We start from the raw sequence: 22,401 nt of genomic DNA, 5'->3' as shown, positions 1-22,401 counted from the left end.
TAAAGTGAGTATGATTCTGAGCTACCCACTCAACAGAACAAAAGGCTTAATCTGTATTTATTTATTTAACCCCATGGGCTGCATTGCAGTTCATTGCAACATTTGACAAAGATCTGTGTTTCTAGAGCATTATTCAGTTAGTGTACCTGGATTAGTGAAAAAGAAAATAAATGAAATTCATAGGAATTAATGTCAGTTAAACTCCCTCTTTCTATACTTTATGTTGTCAGATGAATGCTTCAACTCACAGTCAAAAGGCGAATAAAAACAGCAAAACAAAGAGAGAAGTGAAACACAGAATTACAGTTATGCTAATGGAAAACATCTTAAAATTTAGGCAGACATGGCAAAAATATTAAAATAACAATTTTGGGGTTGACCTGAGTTTTCTTTGAAAAATTCAGTAGCTTCTTACTCCATTTCCTTTCATAACCTTTTAAAAATAGGCACATAGGAGGCTTAAGGGTTTCTGTGAAGGCTGTGAGATTTTTCTCTTTGCTTCCTCATTTTGTGGAAGCCCAAGAGAAAAATATTGGGAGGGCTTGTAGCACCTTCTATAATTAAAGTAACTCAGTATTTCCTATCTTAAGATTTTTTCTGCTGTTGCTCTTAGTAGTTCCACCTAGTTGGCTACCTCATCCTAAATATTTTTGAAGACAATTTCAGCCAAAATACTTCAGCTGTTTCCTCAGAGATTAGGGAAATATGGGTTAATTTTACCCATGTTAAGGACACTCCATATTTAAGAGTGAAAGCTTGAATCTGATGAGGAGTAGGAGCATTGTGTCTATGATATCTCTTTGGGAATCCCATGACAATCCACCCATGTTTGATTACGTTCCAAGCCTTTGAAAAATGAAGTTGGCACATGTTCACTTGGCAACTCCAAACAGTTATATCCCCTGAAGATCCACAAAGAAAAAAAAAGGTGTGAAAGTAACCTCAAAGTCATCAGCAAATTGACAGGATCAGCTTATCTGAATCACATCTGACAGGTATTCATCTAAGTGCTTCCTGAAAAATTCCAGCAATACTGATTCCACAATACCCTTGTGCTGTTCTGTGTTTCTCTCTTTAGCATGCATTGTTAGAAAGTTTTCCTTATGGAAAAATGAATCTTGCTCCAAGTTAAGCCCATATCTTTTCTCCTCTTTTATGGATATCATTATTTATCCCTTTTGAAAGCCTAGTGTCTAACTTGGACTCTCTTGGAAAATAGTAGAGGTGGCACCAGGGACCATTGCTTTTCTGTGTGCTCACTGACATCTTTGCCCCCCTGGCAAAGATGGTGGAATGAGAGATTTGATTCAAATGAAGACAGGGCAAGAGCCAGGGAGGATACAGGTGTAGATTGAAACAAGGAGTCAGCCAGGACTAGAAACTGGTGAGCAAAGGAGAGTAAAAAGAGCAACTTGTCAAAAGATAGGGTCCAAGAGAAGATGGAAACTGGAAAGAACAGTAAGTCAGCTTGTTCATGAGAAAGCTGAGACCAGAGGGGCAGCAGGGAGGAGCCCAGACCTGCCTGGGGACATAGGCTGAAACAGAGAATCTGTGGGGCAGGTCCCCTCACTGTTCAAAAATATCTGCTGGCAAATCCCACTGGCGAAGTGTCTCAGTTTTCCCTTAAAATTACTGCAAAGCTATATATGCAAAATATGAACAAGAATATTTGAATTGAGTCGCATAATATTAATGAACAGTTATAATTTGTTTTCCTTGTAAATATGTATAATAGCCTCTTTAGTTATGTAAACAACTAAGCTTTACATAACTGTAAAAACAAATTTTTAGATGAGGCTCCTTCAGTGTGACCTGTGCACTTCTGCACTGTTTTCATAATAGTATTTGACAACATAGACAGTATTTTATCATACTTCTTTCTGAATATTATATCTGGTACATAATGGGCTTTGGTTTCCAGAAAGGAAAGAAAAAATATTACAGGCCAAATTCCAGAAAATGCATGCTTTTTTTTTTTTTTTGGGGGGGGGGGAGGAGGAGGAGGAATTTTAAAGAAAAAAGTAACTTTGAATTTGGTACTTAGACATTCTACATTAAAAAAAAAACAAACAAACCTGAAACAAACCCATGGAGTTTTTCTGCTCTCCTTTTCACATGAACAATAGTCTTAAAGGCTTCAATACAGCTGAATTTTCATTATGAGTGAAAAATTTCACAGAGATCTTGCCATTATGATTTCCAACAGACAAAACCTATCAACTTCACTAGCAGTTTTACTAGAGCACTGACCGACATTAAGCTTTTTGTATACGTATCGACACTGATCTTTGTACAAGGCAAAGATACGGAGCCCCTGTAATTTGTCATATCTGGCTCTTAATTCTCCACAGCTTCAATTAGTTATTTACAGTGCTAGAAGATAGAAGCAAAGAAGACAGAGCCAAGTGTTTTTTCACTTCAAGTGTCTAATACAGCTCCTTTACTGCAAAGTAAAAGCTTCAGGTTACTACAGAGAAAAAACATTGGATTATCATTTGAACAGATATAATTGCTACTTTCAGCAGCTTGAAGCCACTTTAATTCCTGTACTACACTGATTTTATCTCTGATGGGAGGGGGAAATCTTCTGAAACTTCTTTAGCATTATTTACAATTGCAACTATATATGAACTAATGCAGGATTAGTAATAGAATACTACCATACTGAAGAAAAAATAGGAATAGGTGGCTACTACAAAACACTTATGAGGAACAGGGTGATACAAGGAAAGGATTAATTGTCAACAAGGGAGCGTGGAAAAAAAAGAAAAAGAAGAAAAATTAAGATGTAGAGAGAAAGAGGAGTATAGCAGCTATAAAAAAGAATGTTTTACTTAGGCTGAAAATTCCAAATATTTTTTAGTATGTTTGTTACAGTTTTATATAATGATTCAGCAATCATAGAGCTTACAAAAGTTGAAAATTTAGAATTGAGGATAATAGAAATACCTCCATGTTACATTTTTTCTCTTCAATTTCATCTATTCAGTATTTGTTTGAAATACAAGCTTAGTGATCTGCCCTTGTAGTAATGGTGCAATATATGGGGTTTAAGCAGGTGTAACCAATTAGAGACAAGTATAAAACCAGGGCTTGAGACTATCATTTTATGTTCTTTATCATGTTTTGCAGAAGCTTTTAGTTGTTTCTAGTATTACTGTTAATTGCTTAAGTTTAGCTTTTCTGTTTTAACTCAAGGCAGGCATAGGATTTTTCTAGTGACAAATTAGCACCTATAATGTTTTAGATAAATGCTGCAAAATCAAGAACAAAAGCTATATATAAAGATATACTTAAAACTGACTGACTCCTAAACTTGTTCTGTTAATAGAGGCATTGCTGCCTCTATTAAAAGTAGTCTTCCCCTCCTGATGTGATTTAACAATGCTTTTGAAATTGCTTTTTTTAAAAGCCACTTTATTTTTTGGTCAGTATCCTTCTGCTTTGGGTTAGCTTCTGCTTGGTAGAAACTACCTTGCATACTCACAGCTTCTGTGGCTGTGTTGTATGCAATACCGACTGAGGTTAGGAGGATAATTATATATTTCAGGTTCTCCGTTCATGTTTTTCATCCAGTAAAGGTCTCCTTTCCAGGCAGTAGGAAGAAGAAAAACTTCTATTATTTGATTGGCTGTCTTAATTTTGGCTAAAATAATGTAATCTTTTGTTTTTCTTAATGAGTATGAGGTAAATTTGTAAGAATGGGTTTCATATGCAAGCTCACTTAGGTACCAGGGACATGGATTTATATCATTAAATTGCTTTATGCTGTAGACCCAGGTCTGTACCTCTGTGCTCATGGACTGTTACTAAAGATATTTGGACAGCAAATACTAGGTATGGAGTCTCAAAATTTGGTTCTTTACCTCAAGGGCATGGAGAATGTAAGACATGCAATTGCAAAACATATGGCAATTTTTTTAGTGTAGGTAATTTATTTTCCTAACACTTCCACATTTGCAAGCCTGTGCAGTGATGTCACCTTCTTTACTTGTTATGCTATAAAATGTTAGACCTGGGGGATTGTTTGTAGCATTTACCTGATTACTTCTTGGTCATTGGTAGGCCTATTCATATGTATAACTCTTTAAAACTTGTATAGAAAAGCTAAAAAGACATAGGAAGCACAGGCTGACCTGGTAGATCTTAATTACACAAAGACGTGTAAGACATCTACATCAGATGAGGTAAAAGCATTTACACAGTGAAGGGTCTGCTCCCTGAGGGATAGGGAGCAGGGCAGGCCCTGCCTGAGTCCAGGTCCTGGTATGGAGCAGATGTGAAGGTGGAAGGTAAGATGTCCTGCTGGGACAATGGCCACTGGTGGGCTTGGGGAAGAGTTGCAGCATTGCTGGAGTAGGCACTGAGGGTGCCAGGTGGGGCTGGTCAGAGTATGTGGGGTCTGTGGCAGAGGAAGCTCAAAGTAGTCAGTTGTGAGACCAGCCTGGGGCTTGCAATCCTGCACGGAAATGGGAAGGCTGAGTGAATTCTGTGAATCATGTTGAGTCTGGATTCAAGACCAAATTTTGAGGGGGAATGAAAATCTCAAGATGACTGAAGACAAGAGTGAGAGAGCAGAGGAGGTAGGTAAACATCCTGCCCTCAGCAGTAGGGAGTTGACTTGCTAGAGGCAGGGTAAACTGCACTATTCCCCACTCTCCTTTCTCTGTCCTGGTGCTGTTTGGTAACTGATACCAGACATGCAAAGTGATATTGGGGCCCAAGTAAGATGGTGCTGAGTCTGTCTTGAGCTATTGGGACCTACTGGCAAAGCAACTGCAGGCTTGGTTTTAATGCTGTGTCTTGAGGGTGTTCTGGGCTTGTGCTGCTCTTGGCATTTCTCAGCTCAGGTATGTATAAACACAGCTGCAGGGATAGGTACTGTTTACGTATCCCTGGGCTAATGCTAATATTGCTGGATTGTGGGGTATCTCTTAGTACACATGAAATGACTAGTAAATGTCATGTTGATTCTAATAGGGTCAGGGTTTGCTGCATATGTCCATCTGAATTTTTTAAAAACTGGTTAAGAACAACAGAAAGGTTAGTGTATTTCAGCCAGGAGTTTCCATCTTGTGATAACTGGCCCTATGTTAAGGCCCAGGTCTTAAAACTGCATGAGAATAGACTCAGGTGCAAGAATCCATTTACTCAGAGAATGTCCTAAGGGCTGACAAGAAGTTAAAAAATAATCAGAAATGAAGGGAAAAATGTATTTAGCCGGGTCTTCCAAAACTTTGTAGTTGTGTTGTGATGTGCTTTGGTATGTCTTATTGCTAATGGCAATGAATGATCAATGAACCCTTTAATTGATCTCAAATATAAGGTAAATTGATCAGTGTTCTTTCCAACTTTCTTAAAGTTGAGAGACAGTGGGAGAGGATTAAACGTGGTTACAGCTTCACCGAGTTTTAATTTTGCAGGCAAGGCTCTCTGTATGTGATGTATGGGGAATGCTAGAGGAAATGTGATAGTTAAATTCATCAGAGTTATGTTGAGGGGGAAGCTAATTGCCTGTGGAGCGTAGGCAATCTATGAGCTGCTGCAGACACTGTTGTGAACAGTCTTTGGTTGGGAAATATTTGGGCAATCATTGTTAAAAGATTGTAACTTCTTTCTGAATGGCTTCCTAAATCAGAGTTATGGAATACAGATCAGAGATCTGTAATAAATACGTAGACTGTACTTCAGCATGTAGTACAAGTTTAGAAAAAATGTTTGGTTTATTTTTCTTTGTTTTTTTTTGTACTGTCTGACTTTCCAATGGATTATTGTTTAGAGATGTGGTGCTTTTACCTTGCTAGGCAGCTGAACTCTACCAGAACTGCTCTCTCACTCCCCTTCCTCAGAAGAGGAGGGGAAGAAGAAAATGAAAGAAACAATTCACAGGTTGAGATAAGCATAGTTTAGTTAAAGGAAAATAATTATTAAGGGAAAATTAATAATTAAATTTACAAAAGGAAAAGGGGAATAGGGGAGTGGAAAAAAAAAAAAGGCTGCATGGAAGTGCGGAGGAAAGAAATCACTCTTTGCTTCCCACCAATGAGCAATGCTTGACCGTGTCCTTGAAGCAGGGCTTCAACACATACAGTCATTGTTCAGGAGGACAGAGTTTTCACAATGAGACCCCACCCCTCCCCTCTTCTTTTTTCCACCTTTTATTGCTGAGTGTGACACCATATGGTATGGAATATCCCTTTGGTTGGTTTAGGTCAGCTGCTGTGGTGATGTTCCTTCCTCACCCCTTGCTTACCTCCAGCCTGCTGGCTCTGGGGGGGCTTGGAGGGAGTCTTGATGCGATGCCAGTATTGCTCAGCAGTAGAAAAAACACTGGTGTGATACCAGTGCTGTTCTAGCTACAAGTGTAGGGCACAGCGCTGTATGGGATTCTGCAGGGAAAGCTCATTCCATCCCAGCCAGACCCAGTACAAAAGGTTGAGGAAACCGTTTCAAGACTTTTTTTTTATTTTTTTTTGATACGTAGCAATACATCTCTCCCCTTTGGAAAAAAAATACAAAAATCACAAATGTAAAAGTAGAACATCAATACAGAGTTTTGAAAACTGCTTTTTAAATGAGGAACAAAAATAATTATTCCACCAGTGCATACAGGGTTTTGGGTTTAATATTTACTTTTGTAGTGGGTTCTTGTTCCTAACACCTAGATGAAGGTTTTGACATTTCAACAGCAAAGATAAGAAAGCAAAGTTGTAGAGATACATTCTGTTATCTCAGTTCTCATAGTACCACTTACAAAAGTCCTGCTAGCTTAAGCAGAATCACAGTCAAGCAAAAACTGAATATTCTTGAGAATCCATAATTTGCTGTCCTGTGTCAAGCATTTTGCATTATGATATTACTAACAAGCTTTCTTCTCAACAGAAGGTATGTTGGGCTTCCTACAATTAGCTTTCCCTATGAGTGTTTTTTTGCTGTTTGTACTTGTAGAGGGCTTCTACAGCAAACGCTTTGGACGATATTATGTCAGTGTGTCTGCATTTGTCTTAAAGAATCTCTCTTTAGTGTACTTGTATATTCCGAAGTGTTTCACAAATGCAATGTTCTCCTGCTTCTGAGCCCTTCAGTTGCCTGTGAGATGAAATGGAAAATACATAGCTGAGCCTAGTGTCTTTACATGGCAGTGTATATATGGAAGTAGAGAGTGTATTATTACAAATGGAGTTTAAGAGGAAAGTGCACCAATTCCAATTTAGAGTTTGGCCAGGATACCCACTACTATAGGCCTGCAGGGGGAAAAAAAAGTAGTTCTGCAGCTGTATCAATGCAGGCTGTTTTACTATGGTTCTCTATTAGGTAATAGCTCACATATGTTAACACTTGTGCTTAGGAATATGGGGTCGTGTTTGGCCTCTGAAGCACCTGTATTCAGGTGTCTTCACTGGGTGATCTTTCCAATCTAGGAGATTGTTCTCCCTCAGGTGCTTTCCCCAGGTGTGCCATCAGTAGAAGGAGCTCAGGTGTACTAGGATTACTTCACATCCAGTCTTTCTGTGGTTCACAGTAAGCACTAATTCATTTCATATTTGCTTGTTACTAGTAAAATCTGATACAATAGCCCACTTCACTGCTGTATCAAACAATATGGAGAGAGCTAGATTATAAAATAGGATGCAAATTTATTCCCATTAACCTAATACATAACCTTTTTGTGTTCAAATTGCATGCTGCACACACGGATGTAATTCTGACACCTGCTAAACATGTTGTTATCAGTATTGCTAAACAGACCTTTATTGTGAGCACAGGCAGACCAAGTGTAAATACTAATTAGGGCCTAATCCAAAAATCTGTTGAAGTTTGTGGCAAGATTCAATGGGCTTTGGTTGTATCCCAAGGTAAATAATTAATCACTATTTTAGCAGAGCAATGCCTCTTCAGTTGAGAAACTCTCTTGCTCGTGGGACAATTTTGTTTACCTGGCTTCTTCAGTGTTCCAAAGTTCTTTTGTTTTTACCTTTCTAGAATAATGTGTAATATCTTTAACAAGTATGAACTGACTACAAAGAAGCAGCAGCAAAACCTACTGTACTGCATAAAGAATGTCATAATGGAGACTTACTTGTATAAATAAAGCACAGCACATTTATCCAAATCTACTGTGTTGTAAAACTACAAATTCTGTTAAGCTTGTTTGCAAAAGGCTGTGGGCAAAGGATGAAAATCCTGGCTTCATTGAAGTCAACAGGAACTTAGTCATTAGCTGATATCACCCAGAGAGTTGATGGTAGTTATGAGTACAGAGTGTCAGCGCTGAGGAGAGAACAATTCCAAATATCCTGTCATGGATCTTGATGGAGTGAGATTATGGAGAACTTTCTACCTTCAAAAAGCTGTGTATTAACTCATATCCTACATGTACCATGGAGAAAGTTCAAAAATAACTGCTGCAAAACCTGGACACATGTTCATTGTCAGTGGTCCAAAGAGCCTCATCTTCCACCGACAAATCTTTATTATTGTTCCCTTTTGCTTTGCAGCAATAATTGCACTTCACCGTACCCTTCCACTGCTTCAGGAGGGACAAGAATATTCCATGCAAGATTCCTGTTAAATATCGCACTTAGTACAATATTCAATACAGTGGTATAATATTAATGCAGTACTGTAGTATTAATGCACACTTTATTGAAATTAGCACAGTAAGATCCTGTGGTACTTAAAAGTTACGACAGCAGCAGACCTCACATGATGTAATATCAGGCTAAAGTGGATCTCTTTCGTTAAGTTTCTCTAGTTACAGAACTTTCAAGCCCTGCTTTCATGGGAGAAGCCTCACTAAACAGAGTGATACTTCTCATGTTCTTAAAGTATAGGGTGTGCTTTGGGCCTTTGCTGGAATATGGCCTGACCTCTGACCAGGCAGATGAGGTCAGCATGGGTGTCTCCACAGAAGGCTGCATGCAGTAGTCTTTTTTCTGTTCTGTGTAAGTATATAATCACCCTTAGCAGCCTGAGCACGCCTTTGAGATTGATATTAAGCTGTCCCAATGACATTTGATTAGCATAAACAGAAAATACCATGGGAATGTGTTTGTTTCTACAACACATCTAAGAATATCTGTCTACCTGTAATGCCATCTGTGCCAACTAAAAGACATATTCATCTAAGATGCTGGCTGTATATAAGCTTCCAGGCAGACTTCAGGATGCTTACAGTCCTTGCCCAAGTAGGAGGTAGTTGAACCTTAATACATTGATTGAACTCCTCTGAAGAGAAAGATACTTCTTTTCAAGATCAGATTTAAATACATCTTGGTATTTTTTTTTCCCCTCGGAAGTGTGTAATTTTCATCTGATAAAAAAAAAAAGTCATTGCTGCACAAATGGAAATTAGCACTTCTCCCAGGTTTTAGGGATTAGTGTAGAGTTAATATTACCTGAAAGGATATTAAATCATTACAAGCCTCCCCTTAATGAGAGACTTGATTCTTTTTTATTTCCTAATTTTTAGATTTGTAGACCAATATAAAACTCTAGCATATTTCTGGTAACTGGAGGAGTGTTGTATTATTATGTTTTAATGGAAGAAATGCCTGGCACACCTCCGTCTAAATAATACAGAGAAACTTTTAAAGACTTTTTAGTTTTCCAGATGTACTCACATGTTTCATGAATCTTGTAATTTTGAGTCAGTAAGTTTTCTCCTGCAGCCTATAATTATTGATAGACTCTTCTTAATATGTATCTGTGTATCTTCTGATACTTAATTTGTAGTTTGGTATTCATCTGCTCTAACCTAGGCATCTTGAAAAATATACATCAAAGTCTGAACTGTTTTAAGCCTAGTTTCTGTATATGTATATAAAGGAAGGCAAGGACAGAAAGCTAAACTGGAAAGTCTTATTGAACTGGGTTAACTTTTAAGATAGGAGAGATGCTTTTCATTATATATCAGTTGTAAACAAAAATACTTGTTTTAAAAGCTTTATTTGAAATATTGGATGGCAGTTTAATACTTGCAAGTGAATTTCCATAGCCCGTCACATTTTGGTTTAATAAAATTGTCCTAAGCGGTATACCAAAATTGAGGGCTGGAAATGTATTAACTCTCCTCCATCTAAGGAGGAGAACAGGTGCTTCATAGCATAGTTTTATATTCAAATGGAAAAAAAAAAAGAAAATCTCATTGGAAATTCCTGTGTTTTTTTTTTTTTTAATCTAAATCATCTGTTGCATGAGGATATAAATTTCCCTCCAACAAATTTTTTAAAAAATACCATGAAATTAGTATTCACAGAACAAGTACTGACTGTTATATAATTCTTAAATGAATTGAATAGTGGGGGAAAGGGAAGCATCTTGCAAAAACAAACAAACAAAACCCTCTGCTATACAGAGCTCTTTTTTTCTTTCCTTGAGTATTAATTCATAGCAATCACGATGAAGTGATTATATATTGCACTGTCAAGCACCATAAAGGAATTATTAGTGAATGGAGGCCTCCGACTTACCTGGCCTTATCATCTGAAACACATTTTGACCATTATTTTAAGAACATGTCAAGCACTCTGTGCTCAAAAGTCATGTTCCTTTGTAGAGCCTGGAACTGGGCTCTCATGGATTGAGAATTACTACTCTGCCTTACAAGTTCTTGTCACATGGTTCTTCACAAGAAGTTCTTTGCTATATATGCATGGTGATGTCTGGACAAGGCTTGTTGGTTAGTTTTTAACAGTTGTCAGCAATGGCTCCTCTAACATGTTTTACCATTCTTTCATTAGGCAAACTTGTATGAAATCAAAGGTGTTGATTTTCTGATGCTGGACTTGCTATGGTGTGTAATGATGAAGTAATAACAAACACCAAAATTTTTTATAGGTAATAGTTTGTGAAATTTCTTTACAGTAAAAGGTATAACTCCTCTATTTGTAGTTCTCTGCATGTTTCCAGATTCCGTCCAAAGATTTACCATGGAAAAGAAGGCTGAAAGTGCCAATATGGTCATTGCTTGTAGGTACCAGTGGCTGCTTAAAGGGAGTTTCATTGCTGTCTTTTGGCTGTCCAGTACCACAGAAGGTTTGTCAAAGGGAACCAAGGTGGTGCTGGTGCTGTTCCAGAGGTGTCTGGGATGAAATCTTTTAGGAGATCCAGGAGGCCTCTGGGAGAGTCCGAACATCACTATGTGGAGTTGTACCCCTGTAAAGGACCCCATGTGCAAATGTGACTCTGACCCAGGTCCTGAAGGAGCAGGATGCTTTGCCATCTTCCCTCTGCTTTTACCCTCCTTGCACTGGCACTACTTCTTGGCACTGGTGTCTGCTGTGTTCCATCAGGACATAATGGGAGTTTAAAATGGCCATCAAAAGATGAGGGGCTTAAATTTTTTCTTTTACCATCTTGTTTCTGATTGTGCAGCTGCAAGCAAAAGGCAGGGTCGTGCTTGCATCTGGTAGGAAGCAGCTAAAGGGTAACTGAAAATTGGTGGTCTTAGTTTTTGAAGTTGAAATTAAATTCTGGGCAGAAGGGCCAAGTAACTACCCATTTTTTTTTTTTTTATTATTTTGAGGGGATAAGTGAGAGACGCCAGTCATGCTCATTGAATTGTCACATGAGACTGAGTTAAATTGCGTACATTTTAAATGGGGAGATGTGTTTTGAGTCTGGTACTTAGCAGGATAGTATTGCAGTAAATATGTGCATGCTTAAGTGTCACATGTCTGTGATTGTATGTTTTCTGAGTATTTTTTTTACAGTATTGCCCCTGCATATTGTTTCACAGAGTTCTTCAAAAAGTATCAAAAATTCAGCCAGTGAAGATGTTCAGTTCAAGTCTATGGCCTATATGTTACATTAGAGGCTTAAAAATGGTTGTGAAGATGAACACCAAAACCAAGACAGTTTTCCTGCCCCAAAATTGACCAACTTAGTATAAAGTAGGAGAGGAAATGCTCTGAATTGTGAAACCTCTCTGAGGCAGGATTAATTGAAACCTCAGATATCAGTATGGCATAATTACCAAATGTATTGCCTCATCATGAACAATACTGTCAAGTGACAGACCTGTCTATAGGGAACACCCTCCCCAAAAGAAAAGCCTTCAGCTTCACAGGGCTGAATAAATAAATATATTTGTCTCATGTCTGAAACCTCTTGAACTCTTGAAGTGTGGATGGCAACGTGACAACAGGCCTCTTGCAGCCAGATCACTCACGTGACAGGGCTGGCTTTTCTGCCCCAGGCTGTGCTTTGTTTCCCCATGGTGGGGCCCTATGAGGCATGGTAGGGGCTCCAGGGTGACCCCTGAGCTGGCCCAAGGGCCTGGGGCTGTTGGGGTCCCAGCGAGTGGAAGCAGACAAAGGGGAAGTGGTCCGGTGAGGGAATGGGGGCATTTTGTCAAGCAGAGCTATTGGAAAATGGATCTAACAGGTGTCATTGGGAGAGCTGAGATGAAGTTTAGTCACTGCAGAAGAAAGGGACGACAGGAGCGAGTGCCACAACCAGTTATTGAAAGGTTACAAAAATATATTTAATAAAGCCCCTCCTCCCCCTGATCTATCCTGTGCTGCTCTCTAGGAGAGCAAGGTGTCCGACTTTGGCAGCTCTTAATCTCAGGCCCAAGATAAAGGAGCTAGTCTGAAACATGATGATGCAGATTGGAGGCCTTGTCCTTTATGGTCTGCTAGCTTGTGTTTTTCCTCTGGGTCTGTGCTGTGTTTTCCACCTGTTTGGACGTGAACTGCATAAAGCCCATACTTCTAGGGCATACTTTCAGAGCACAGATAATGGTGCTGCGACTGTTTGCAAAGAAAATTTCTGCAGTGGGGTTAATGCTATTATCGCTATGGTGTGGCACATACGTGAGCCTGTGCAATGGGTCTAAGGAGCCCTGTCCTGCTTGGAGTGAACTACTGAGCTTGAATCTACATAATCTACACTAAATTGTTTGCTTGTGCCATGGAGCACTTAACTACATAAAATTCATGTCACTAAAATGGGGCGGGGGGGGGCGGGGGAGGGAGGCAGATGGATGGACGACGACAACAAACCATGATTTTCCTGTTCTCCATTCCATTTCTTCTCTCTTATCGTTTTAAAATATAAATGTGAATTGACTGGATCCCAGCAAAGTTCTGGCTGCTGCATGTTATTAATGTCCAGATACGATTTTCTCCTGGGATTCTTCTGTATGCTTAACTGAAAAGAACAAACCCTGGCCTAAGACGGGCCTTCTCCACTTCTAATTCCCCTTGAAGAACAGTTTTCTTCCACCCCTTCTTGCACTACAGCAGTACGTTCAAGCTCAGTCACCTATCTCCGTAAACTGGTGGCAGGATAAAGAAGAATAAAAGCATGGTATTTCCAGTAAGGGGCTTAAAATCTCAGTTTCCATCATGAAGAATCCAACAAGAGAGACACAGTATAAAAATTGTTAGGGGTGCGGTAAAAATTCTGTAATGATGTGTTACCTGATCAACTGAAAGCTGCTAAGAGCTTTATAACATGGCAGCAAAACTGATCTGTGCTGTGGCATATTAATCAGGATTGGTGTCTGAGGTGCTCTGGCATTATGTACCAGTGCAAAGAGAGGGGGTTGTTTGGAAGATGGTGGTCCCTACTGGATGGTCTGGAACAGAGATGCCTGCAGATGACACCAGCTGCGTAGAGGTGAAATGATTAAAGGAGAATGTTCAAGCTTTATTTCACTGAACTTTTACTCAGTGTACATGCTAATTATACTGATTAGCGAAAGACAAGCTTTCTTTAACTGTGTCTCCATTCCACCCTGCCAAAGTAAAAGGTGTCTGCTGGCAGGATCTTCTTTCATGTATCTGTTAGGCAGAATATTCTGAACTGCATGGAGTGCTGTCTGTGGTCACACCGTGCAACATCCTGACCATACCTGCCCCCTTCCAGAGCACAGGGATCAGGATGGTTCTCCATTTTTGTCTGCAGCAGAAGACTCAAGGTAAGACAGAAAGAGAGAACAAATCCTGTAAGGTAATTCTGTCGCTCACCTCATCTTCATAATCTTTCCTTAGCTTCCTCTGCCTTCTAACCCTGGTATTGATCGTGTCATAGGCTACAGTAAACCAAGGCAGGGGGCTGAAAACCTTTCCGAACAGCAGTTGCCAGTCTGCCTGTTGCAGCTTGAAGAAGAAAAGCATGCTGTGAAAACAATCAGTGCATTTGCTTTAGATCTAAGTGATTCCAACTAGGTCGATGCTTCATGCTGATGTGTTGAAAACATTTAAAAAATTTCTCAGAGTTGGATTTCAACTGAAACATTTCAGCATGTGTCTGACTCTCAGAAGTTATTTTTCACTAATGTAGCAGACAACTGTTTTTTTTCTTCCCTTCCCACACTAGCACAAAACAATAGGGAAACTGGGCCTTTTGTCTGGATAGATTTGTTTTGAATGTTCTTATGGGAAGGGGTGGTTTTGTTTGGTGGTTTTTTTTTGTGTGTGTTTTTTTTTTTTCTCTTCCATAAACTGAAACTCTTGCAAATTGACTTTAGAGGAGTAGTAGTTTATTTCATGAAGGGAAAAAGAGGTAATCACAGTTCTACTGAGTGAATGAGAATATGGCTTTACTTACCCTGCTTTTGTTCCCTGCATTTGAGTTTTCATTCAGAGGTAGGCTAGATCATTCACAAATACACTAAGAATATTTTATTTTCTAAAGCACAATTATTTTTAATGTCTTTACTCTCGATATAATTGTCCTGATTCTCTCTCTGCTTGGGATCATAGAGCAAATGAAGCGTTGCAAAAGGAAGCTATCTTCATCCGAATTAGTGTTTATTCCTTTTCCAGGAGTGGCAGGAACCCAGGACAACATTTTTTTTATGGCAGGTGGTAGCACAATTGGTTTCTGAACTGCTTGGAAAAGACCACAGAGAAACAGAATTTGCTATATAGTTTCTCTTACTTCTCTTGTTTTCTTGTTGTTCCTCTTGTGTTTTTTGTTTTTGTTTTCCTCACATTCTCTGCTGTTTCTAGCATCTACAGGAAGTTGAACCAGGCAAAAAACCACAGAACTTCTGTCCTAGTTTTAGTTTGGATCTGGCTGTTCAGTGGTCTCTATGGGAGCAGATCAATAGGACCTCACCACTGCTTCATTGTGCTTTGGCACAAACTCCTGTTGTTTCATGTGCCTCTTTCAGAAACAAGTGCTCATCAGCACCTGTTGCTCTCTTTGGGATGCCTCTTTAATTATACAGAATATAAATGTATATTAAATATGTGTTGGAATTTCATTTTCCCCAAGGAAGTGAAGTCACCCATGTGTTGTTGCCATCTTTGCTGCTTGCTTCGTATAACACAAAGAACATTCTTGCACTGTTCCAACAGGAAATAGAGAACAAATACTTGCCTTGAGGTATTTCATTGAGTTTCAGGATACTAGCAGATAGAGATGTTCCAAAAAAATTGATTTTTTTTTTGAAAGAAAATAATAATAATAAAAAACTTTAAAAGCTGTATTTATCTGGGGAGAGGAATTTCCCTCCTCCCTGAACTATGCCTTTGCAAATGCAATGTATTGGGTACATGGCACTAATGGATTTCATACTTGAGCATTTATTTCACCAAATATCATGCAGTGAACAATAGTTGTCATTTAAGCAGCTATAGTTTGCAACTGTGTAAGTCCTAGACATTAAAACTAGATAAGCCAGTGTAGGAGGTGTGGATGAGAAATTCTGTAGCCTTTCTGGCATTATTTCATTCATTCATTTTTAAAATGAACTCCACGGGGATGCTGTAAAAGTGCAAGTTATAATTTAAATGTTCTATTAGGAGCCCTGTTTATAAAGAATGTATATACTTAATTTATATACTCAAGCTGATGGTTTACTTAGATACTTGATTCGTTTTTTCCCTAGAGCACTGGGTAGAGTCTAGAGAAGGAGAAACCGCTAAGATTGTTGTAAGAAGCTTATGCCCGATAGGAATTTAGCTAGATCAAACTTTTCTGCCATGATCTAGTGTGGCTGTTGAGCAATGATGAAAATCTTTCCAAAGATAGGCTCTCCTCATGGGAATTGTCCCACTGGTTTTGACAGGACTACATTTGTGAGGAAAGGGAAGGGAGGAAGGTTGTTTTAGAGCTGAGTTCTCGGTGGTTCAAATGAGTGATCTTCTAGTGTGGATTCATGTTTTTAAGCTGCAGTTGTTCATGTAGTACTGAAGTTCTTGGGCATTCACATCAGTGTCTATTCACAAAAACATGGACTGTTCCAGTAAAGGCCATTGCATGTATACTCGGTTCCCCCACTGAATTCAGTGGGCATGAATTAACATATGCATTTTTTTGTGGACTACTGAGGAAGTAGTTAAGGGTGACTTTACCTTCTGTGCTTGTGACTAAAATGTTGTTAGGTATTCTGCTGTGCCTTTGCCTTTTCCTCTTATAAAGACTTCTTTAAACCACTTTTAGTGTAATCTTTCCACCTTCCATGAATTGTAAACAAAGTAGGTTCGAGGATCATTGCCTCAAAAGGAATTCAAGACAAAATTGTGGTGCTACCCACATGCATGCTGACCTTCACTCTACTTTTCTTGATGTATTTTTTCAAGCCTAGGGTTTACACAGCATTTGCCATGATTGGAATTGATACTGGAAAGCCAGAGAAGGCAGTTCATTTAATCTGAGTTTGTTGTGAAACTAGAAACAGGGCTCTGCCTGAATTCTCTGTAGATTCCCTGGCAGGAAGTGTCTTGGTGTTTTCAAGTGAAATTTGTTCAGAAGGACCTTAAAGAAAGGGTCTTGCTTTGATCCATCTCTTACAGAAGTCAATGAAAGAGACTCCATTGATTATAATGAACGCTGGGAAGCTGCCCCATTCAGAATTGCATGTAACTTCCAATTCTGGACAATTGCTTTTCCTCAATAGCAATCCAAGGAGAGATTGATGTAACTACACAGGGAAGAAAGATGAGTAAGAGGGAGTTCATCCCTAAAAGTAACCGAATGAGGAGGGAGTAGAGCAAGAAGATTGCTATGCTTTGTCATGTGCTAAAGTGATGGGTGCAAACAAATTGGCCGCATACTGAATTAGAAGAAAGAAATAAAGGGAGAACAAGTTTGTTAGATAGAGTTGGCTGTAGGGCTTGTCATTCTGTAATATTTTTAAACTTTGTCTTCAAACGCTTTGCTTTTACTGCTATAAATAAAGTATATCAATATATCCAGAGGGGGAGAGAGAGCCTGCACAATGCTGTCCAACAACTACCTGTACCTTTACCCTGTTGCTCTCTTCAAATTGTCTTCTTTGCATCATGGTAATATACTTTAAATTGCCTCAAATCTTTTATGTACCAAGGTCAGACTACTAATGCCATGTATCCTATGAGTTTACATCGTTTCAACAGGCTTGTCTAGCCAAATTGTCAGCCAGACCATATACTTGTGACAGTTTCTTTGATACAGAAATCCCACAGTGTGCTCCTGAGTGATAATTGAACCAAATAGATGCTAAATGAGGCAATGAGAATAGGACCTGGTATTTCAGATGCAGCTTTACTATCTTTCAATGCATGTAGGTCACTTGCAATTATCATGAGGTATAGGAACCTAGAGCCAATAACATTCCACCTGCAGTGGTAGCCACCAAGCCAACGAAAGTCTAGGGTAATAAGTGTGTGGGTCTTGTGTGATCTATAAACCAAAATTAAAATGAAAAACACAGTATTGACTGGTGGTCAAGACTGTTCCTACTGGGAATGTGTGGGGTAGGAGAGCTATAAGAGGCAAGGTGCCAGCAGAGTCCTTTCATGCTTGTCCCCACTTGCAGGTGTTTGATAAAGCTCTGACTGGGTATCTGATGGCAAGCATCTCACAGCAAAATACACTCTCAGGCATAAATCCACTTTTCCCATGTACTGGGGATATGTAGTGAGACCTTTAACTCCAGTTACTGCAGGCTATCAAGGAGACCAGCTTTTGCTTGGTCAAAAAGTTTTTATGCCTCTAACGCAATAAAGTCAATGCAACACTCCTTTAGCAGGATTAGAAGCTACACTCTACTTCCCACTCCCCCTCAGCTCCTAAACTTGTCTCCATTTCTCTTTTTCCACCCAGTGTGCCAGGCTCAGGGTTTCTTTTTCAGAAACATATTTCTTCTCTGGAAAAAGTTGATATAAAGGGGGAAAATAATTTTCTTTATCCTTTAATCCTTTATTCTCTTTGCTTTTAAAAGTTTATTTACTTCCTGCAGTTGGCCATCTTGAGCTTCTGCTTCTGTGCTGTGTCAAGACTTGCTTAAGCTTGAAGGTTTTTTTAGGCTTGACCAAGCATTGACAGCACTATCACAGGAGCTAATGCTCGAGTCTGCCAGTTTGATGGATTAAGTAAACTTATTGAAATCTTTTTTCTTTAATACTAAAAGATGCCAAGGGCTGTTTTCTGTTCTTGTGCTTTGTGTGAAACACCCACTGACATTAATGGGAGTCCCATGTGTGGAATTAGAGTAGAACATGGCCCTTAATATTTAAAAGACTTGTCAACCTTGTGCATGAAGTAATCTGGAGGCGTGTTGTGATGCTGCTTTGCTCTGCAGAGGCTGTTCTAGTTATCCTTCCCTTGCCTTTTAAAGACATTCCTTGCATGAACTGCATGGCTGCCAGCAACAGCATTACTTTACTTTTTTCCCTTCTAAAAGTTCCCCTTTTGTCAGCCATTTGTCTGCTTTGCTTGGTTAGTAAAATAGAGCTGAACTGTTTCAGTTTGGTTTAGAAACAGCCTTGCTTTCTGACTTTTCATGCTGCTACTCTGGGGAGGAAGAGGAAGAAAGAGAAAACTTAACAGAGAAGCCATTTCCAAAGGCCTTTACATGCATCTTGGTGTTTGAACAAAATGCTCAGTCTTTCCTGTTCTACTTGCTTTGATGTTCTGCGTGTTCTTAAATTGTGCTGCACTCTAATGCAGTGGTGGTGTGATAGGTAGCCAGGGGAAGTTAAATGATGTTACAAAAAATTCACTGCCAACTCATTTGTATTTCAAATACGTGCCCTGCTTATTGTGTTAGAACCTGTTGTGTAGGGTTACCAGTTAGTTATTGCTGGCCTTGGTAGGGTAGCAGTACCTGCTCAGAGAGCCAGCAACAAGTCTGGTGCCTTTGTCTTCCCAGAGAGAAACTTTCTCTGCCCAAACTCCTGCTTTTCCTAAGTCATGGCTTTGGATATTCTTCATCTTGACTTGGGAACAACAGATCGTGCCCATGAAGCAAGTCTTAGGTGGTTTTTCAGGAGGAGTGGTAGGGCTGGTGACATCATCACAAGTATTTGTGTGGATATAGGTTGTAATGCTAGCAGGCTAGGGGAGAAGTGAATGGAGAGGGGTGAAAGAAAGGCCTAGGTAAATCTTGATGTATCTTGAAGCTAATTTTAATGAGACAAAGATGGTCACTTCCAGTCTCAAATGTCTATGAACACGGCATTCAATTAGCAGCGCCTAAGCCTATTGCAAATATGTCTAGGGAGTTTGCTCATCATGAAGTATTGTGGATGTTCTAACAGGATTTTGATTAAAATAAGATTGCCACTTTTGCGGGTCTTAAGAATTGCTGCCCAAATCTATATACAGGATACAGTGAGCCTGCTTCTACTGATGTCAGTGTTCTGGATGAAGTTAAATGTTCATCAGGATAAGAAATCTCAATAGATTTAAGCACATTCATGCAAAAGTCTAATGAATTTAATATAAATAACATGATTTAGTGTTGTGGCCTGTTCTGCAAAAGTGCTTGGCAATCTGTAGTCCCCAGGGATTTTTCAAGGTGTTTTCCAGAGGATCTGCCTGCTAAGGTATTTCTTAAGTTTCTTAACTTTTCATACTTTCAAACCAGATCATCTGAGTAAGCAACTGAAAGATAGGTCAAGAGCATCCATCCAGTTCTAGCTGAGATGTATGTTATTAAAACGTATATAGGCTTCCGTAATTAGTATATTTTCTTGGTTATGTTTACTTGCTTAGTGTTAATGATTAGCTAGCCAAACCTGAGGGTGGCTACAGAAGGTGCATAACATAAGCAGGTGATACAGCAGTGCAAAATTGCAAAAAAAATGATGGGAACCTTGAAGTCTTCTTCCCAGACTCTTCACCTTAAGTTTATTCTTTGAAAACTGACAAAAGCAAGTGCAGTGTTTCAGGGTGACAGTAGCACTGCACTGGAAATATGCCGAGACTCAACTACTCTGCTGGTAGGTTGTTTTTTTGTGTTTTGTGTTTTTTTTTTTGTTTGTTTTGTTTTGTTTTCTGTTTTTTTTTTTTTTTTTTTTTTTTAAATGAATGAAAGAATGCCTTCTAGGCCATTCAAAGTGGACTTTGTCATGCAGGTTCCATGAAGTCATGCACTCCAAATGAAGTCCATTTGCAAAATGCACAAAGTAAAAATATGGCATTGCCCTTCCTTGGTTTCTCTGTGCATGCAGCTGAAATTCGTTCACTTCAAGGCAGGATGTTCTTCTGGGTCTTCTTTTCCTCAGCTATTACACCTATGCCTTTCTATATGGGGCCTATTCTTTAGTATTGGTCTCCCTCTTTGGTTCCCCATGCAGCTTACCTGTGACTCTTCTAAGTCTCTTGTATTCATTTTAAGACTGTCTTCTGTTAGTCAAGAAATAGAAAAACCCAAAACCCCACAAAATGTTAAATTTTCTTTATTAGTCTTTCCATACGTAAAGGTGATTCTTATTACCATTCTTTCCTTCCCTTGCTTTGTCAAATGGGCAAAAATGCTGAAAATGCCTTCTTCTGCAAGGCTGATAAAACAGGTTAGAATACATTTGTTAAAAAAAAAAAAAAGGAAAACAACTTTTTTTACTTTTTTTTTTTTAATCAAAAAAGCTGTACTCTGTGGTGAGCTATGGAGTAACAAGTTTTAAATGTTTTTTTTGAGAAATCATGTGAAATCAAGTGACATTAAGAGGGTAAGTAAGTTTCATTCCTTGCTACAGGATTGCTCCATAATTTAATTTGAAAATTCACATTGTCTAGTTGTATTAGCATGAGTGTAACATGCCTTTGAATACAAATGCAATTTTTAGCTTGTGATACAGAAGAGTTCTCATCTGAAACTTTCTAGACATTTATTATAGAAATATATCCTGGCATATTGCACATGTGTATATGTGAGATATATATATATAGCATCCACATAGGGGTTCAGAGGATAATTCAGTTGATGAATCTCCTTAATTTATTTGGGACAATGAGTTAAAAACACTGCTGTAATGTGTAGCTGGAAGAAACTCACGATATTCTGGAAAATGCATCCTAAGGTGCCCATTCTAATGCTAATTTTGCCAGTTGGACCACTGCAATAATTTGTTGTGGCTGTTTTATGACGTAAACGAAGAGCCTCATCCTCTGATGCAGTGTTTGCATGGGCTTCCCTTAGATGAGAAGGGCTCACCTGGATTTCCTGGAGGCAGTCTTCCCTCCTTAAAAAGCAATGGGAATTTTGTATTTTGTTGGGTGCAAGATTTGGTCTTTTGTGCTAAGTTACAAGCGTTGACCTTTGAAGGTGTGTGTGTGTGTCCTTTGGTGTTTAGACATTTTAGGAGATGATATCTCTCACCAGAGATCCATACCATTTAGTATCTGACTTCACTAGTTCAGATGAAGAATAGATAGGTAATCGCAAAGGGGTGGGTACAGACAGCCATGATTTGTCTTGATTGTAATCATGCCAAGGCTTCCTTCTGGGCAGTGCCCAACACTTGGGATTGGCCTCCATAGCATTTTACTCCGGGAGCAGAAACAGGGACTCTGAATCTTCAGCCTTCATTGTACAGTTTGTGAAAGGGTAAATCGTCAAGAGGCAAAAATGGGTAGCTTAAAAAAAAAGTTGTGTTAGAGCAAAACTGAGCAGTTTCAGTATTGCTCAGAATGTACATGATGTCTGAATATGAAAGAAAAAAAAAATGAGAGGAGATGAAAAACTAAAAAAAAGCAAAGTTCTTTATCACTTTCCTTACCCAAATCCCTCTAATCCAGTAGCAACAGGGAGCTGTAAGAATTATTCCCTTTGTGTGGGGAGACTATAACCAAATTTCAGATATGGGGGAAGTGTTTAATCTGACAACCATTGTTCTCCTATTCTGTGAAATTAGGAAAAAATGAAGAAAAATACTTTTCTGTGCGAGTGATGTTACCTGCATTTTCCACCAAAGCTAATTCACTGTGAATGAAATAACAAAAATCCCTTTCTGTGAACAACAGAGGAAACCAAACACCTGGAGGTGCTAGCTGTGTGGGTTAGAGAATAGTCTGAATAAACGCTTACAGACTAAAACCAGTGATTCATGCTACTTTGGGTCAGTCAGTCGCAGCAGGAACACTGGGCATGGATCTGAACTCTAACTTCAGGAGGAGGCTGTTCTCAGAAATGTAGTGCAGGGTACACACAGAAAGAATGGGATTTGTTCAGTAGGA

General features: G+C 39.0%; 1 protein-coding gene across 3 annotated transcripts in view; it reads left to right on the top strand.

Annotated features, from left to right (window-relative positions):
- Positions 1–22,401, top strand: part of POU6F2 (POU class 6 homeobox 2) — a 312,647-nt gene that overhangs the window by 10,223 nt on the left and 280,023 nt on the right. Inside the window, exon 1 of one of the 3 annotated variants that reach the window (XM_068674958.1) lies at positions 4,412–4,583. The exons of 1 other annotated variant lie outside the window; for it this stretch is intronic. In XM_068674958.1, the coding sequence (XP_068531059.1) occupies positions 4,551–4,583 (33 nt within the window). In that variant the 5' untranslated portion in view covers positions 4,412–4,550. Of the gene's footprint in view, positions 1–4,411; positions 4,584–22,401 lie in introns of those variants that run through there. One more of the 3 variants, XM_068674956.1, reaches the window with a different exon arrangement.

The sequence above is a fragment of the Anas acuta genome, chromosome 2 (genome assembly GCF_963932015.1).
Source record: "Anas acuta chromosome 2, bAnaAcu1.1, whole genome shotgun sequence".
In the NCBI taxonomy this organism is placed as follows: domain Eukaryota; kingdom Metazoa; phylum Chordata; class Aves; order Anseriformes; family Anatidae; genus Anas; species Anas acuta.
The sequence above is the reverse complement of the archived record's forward strand: the minus strand, read 5'-3'. Positions and strand labels throughout refer to the sequence as shown.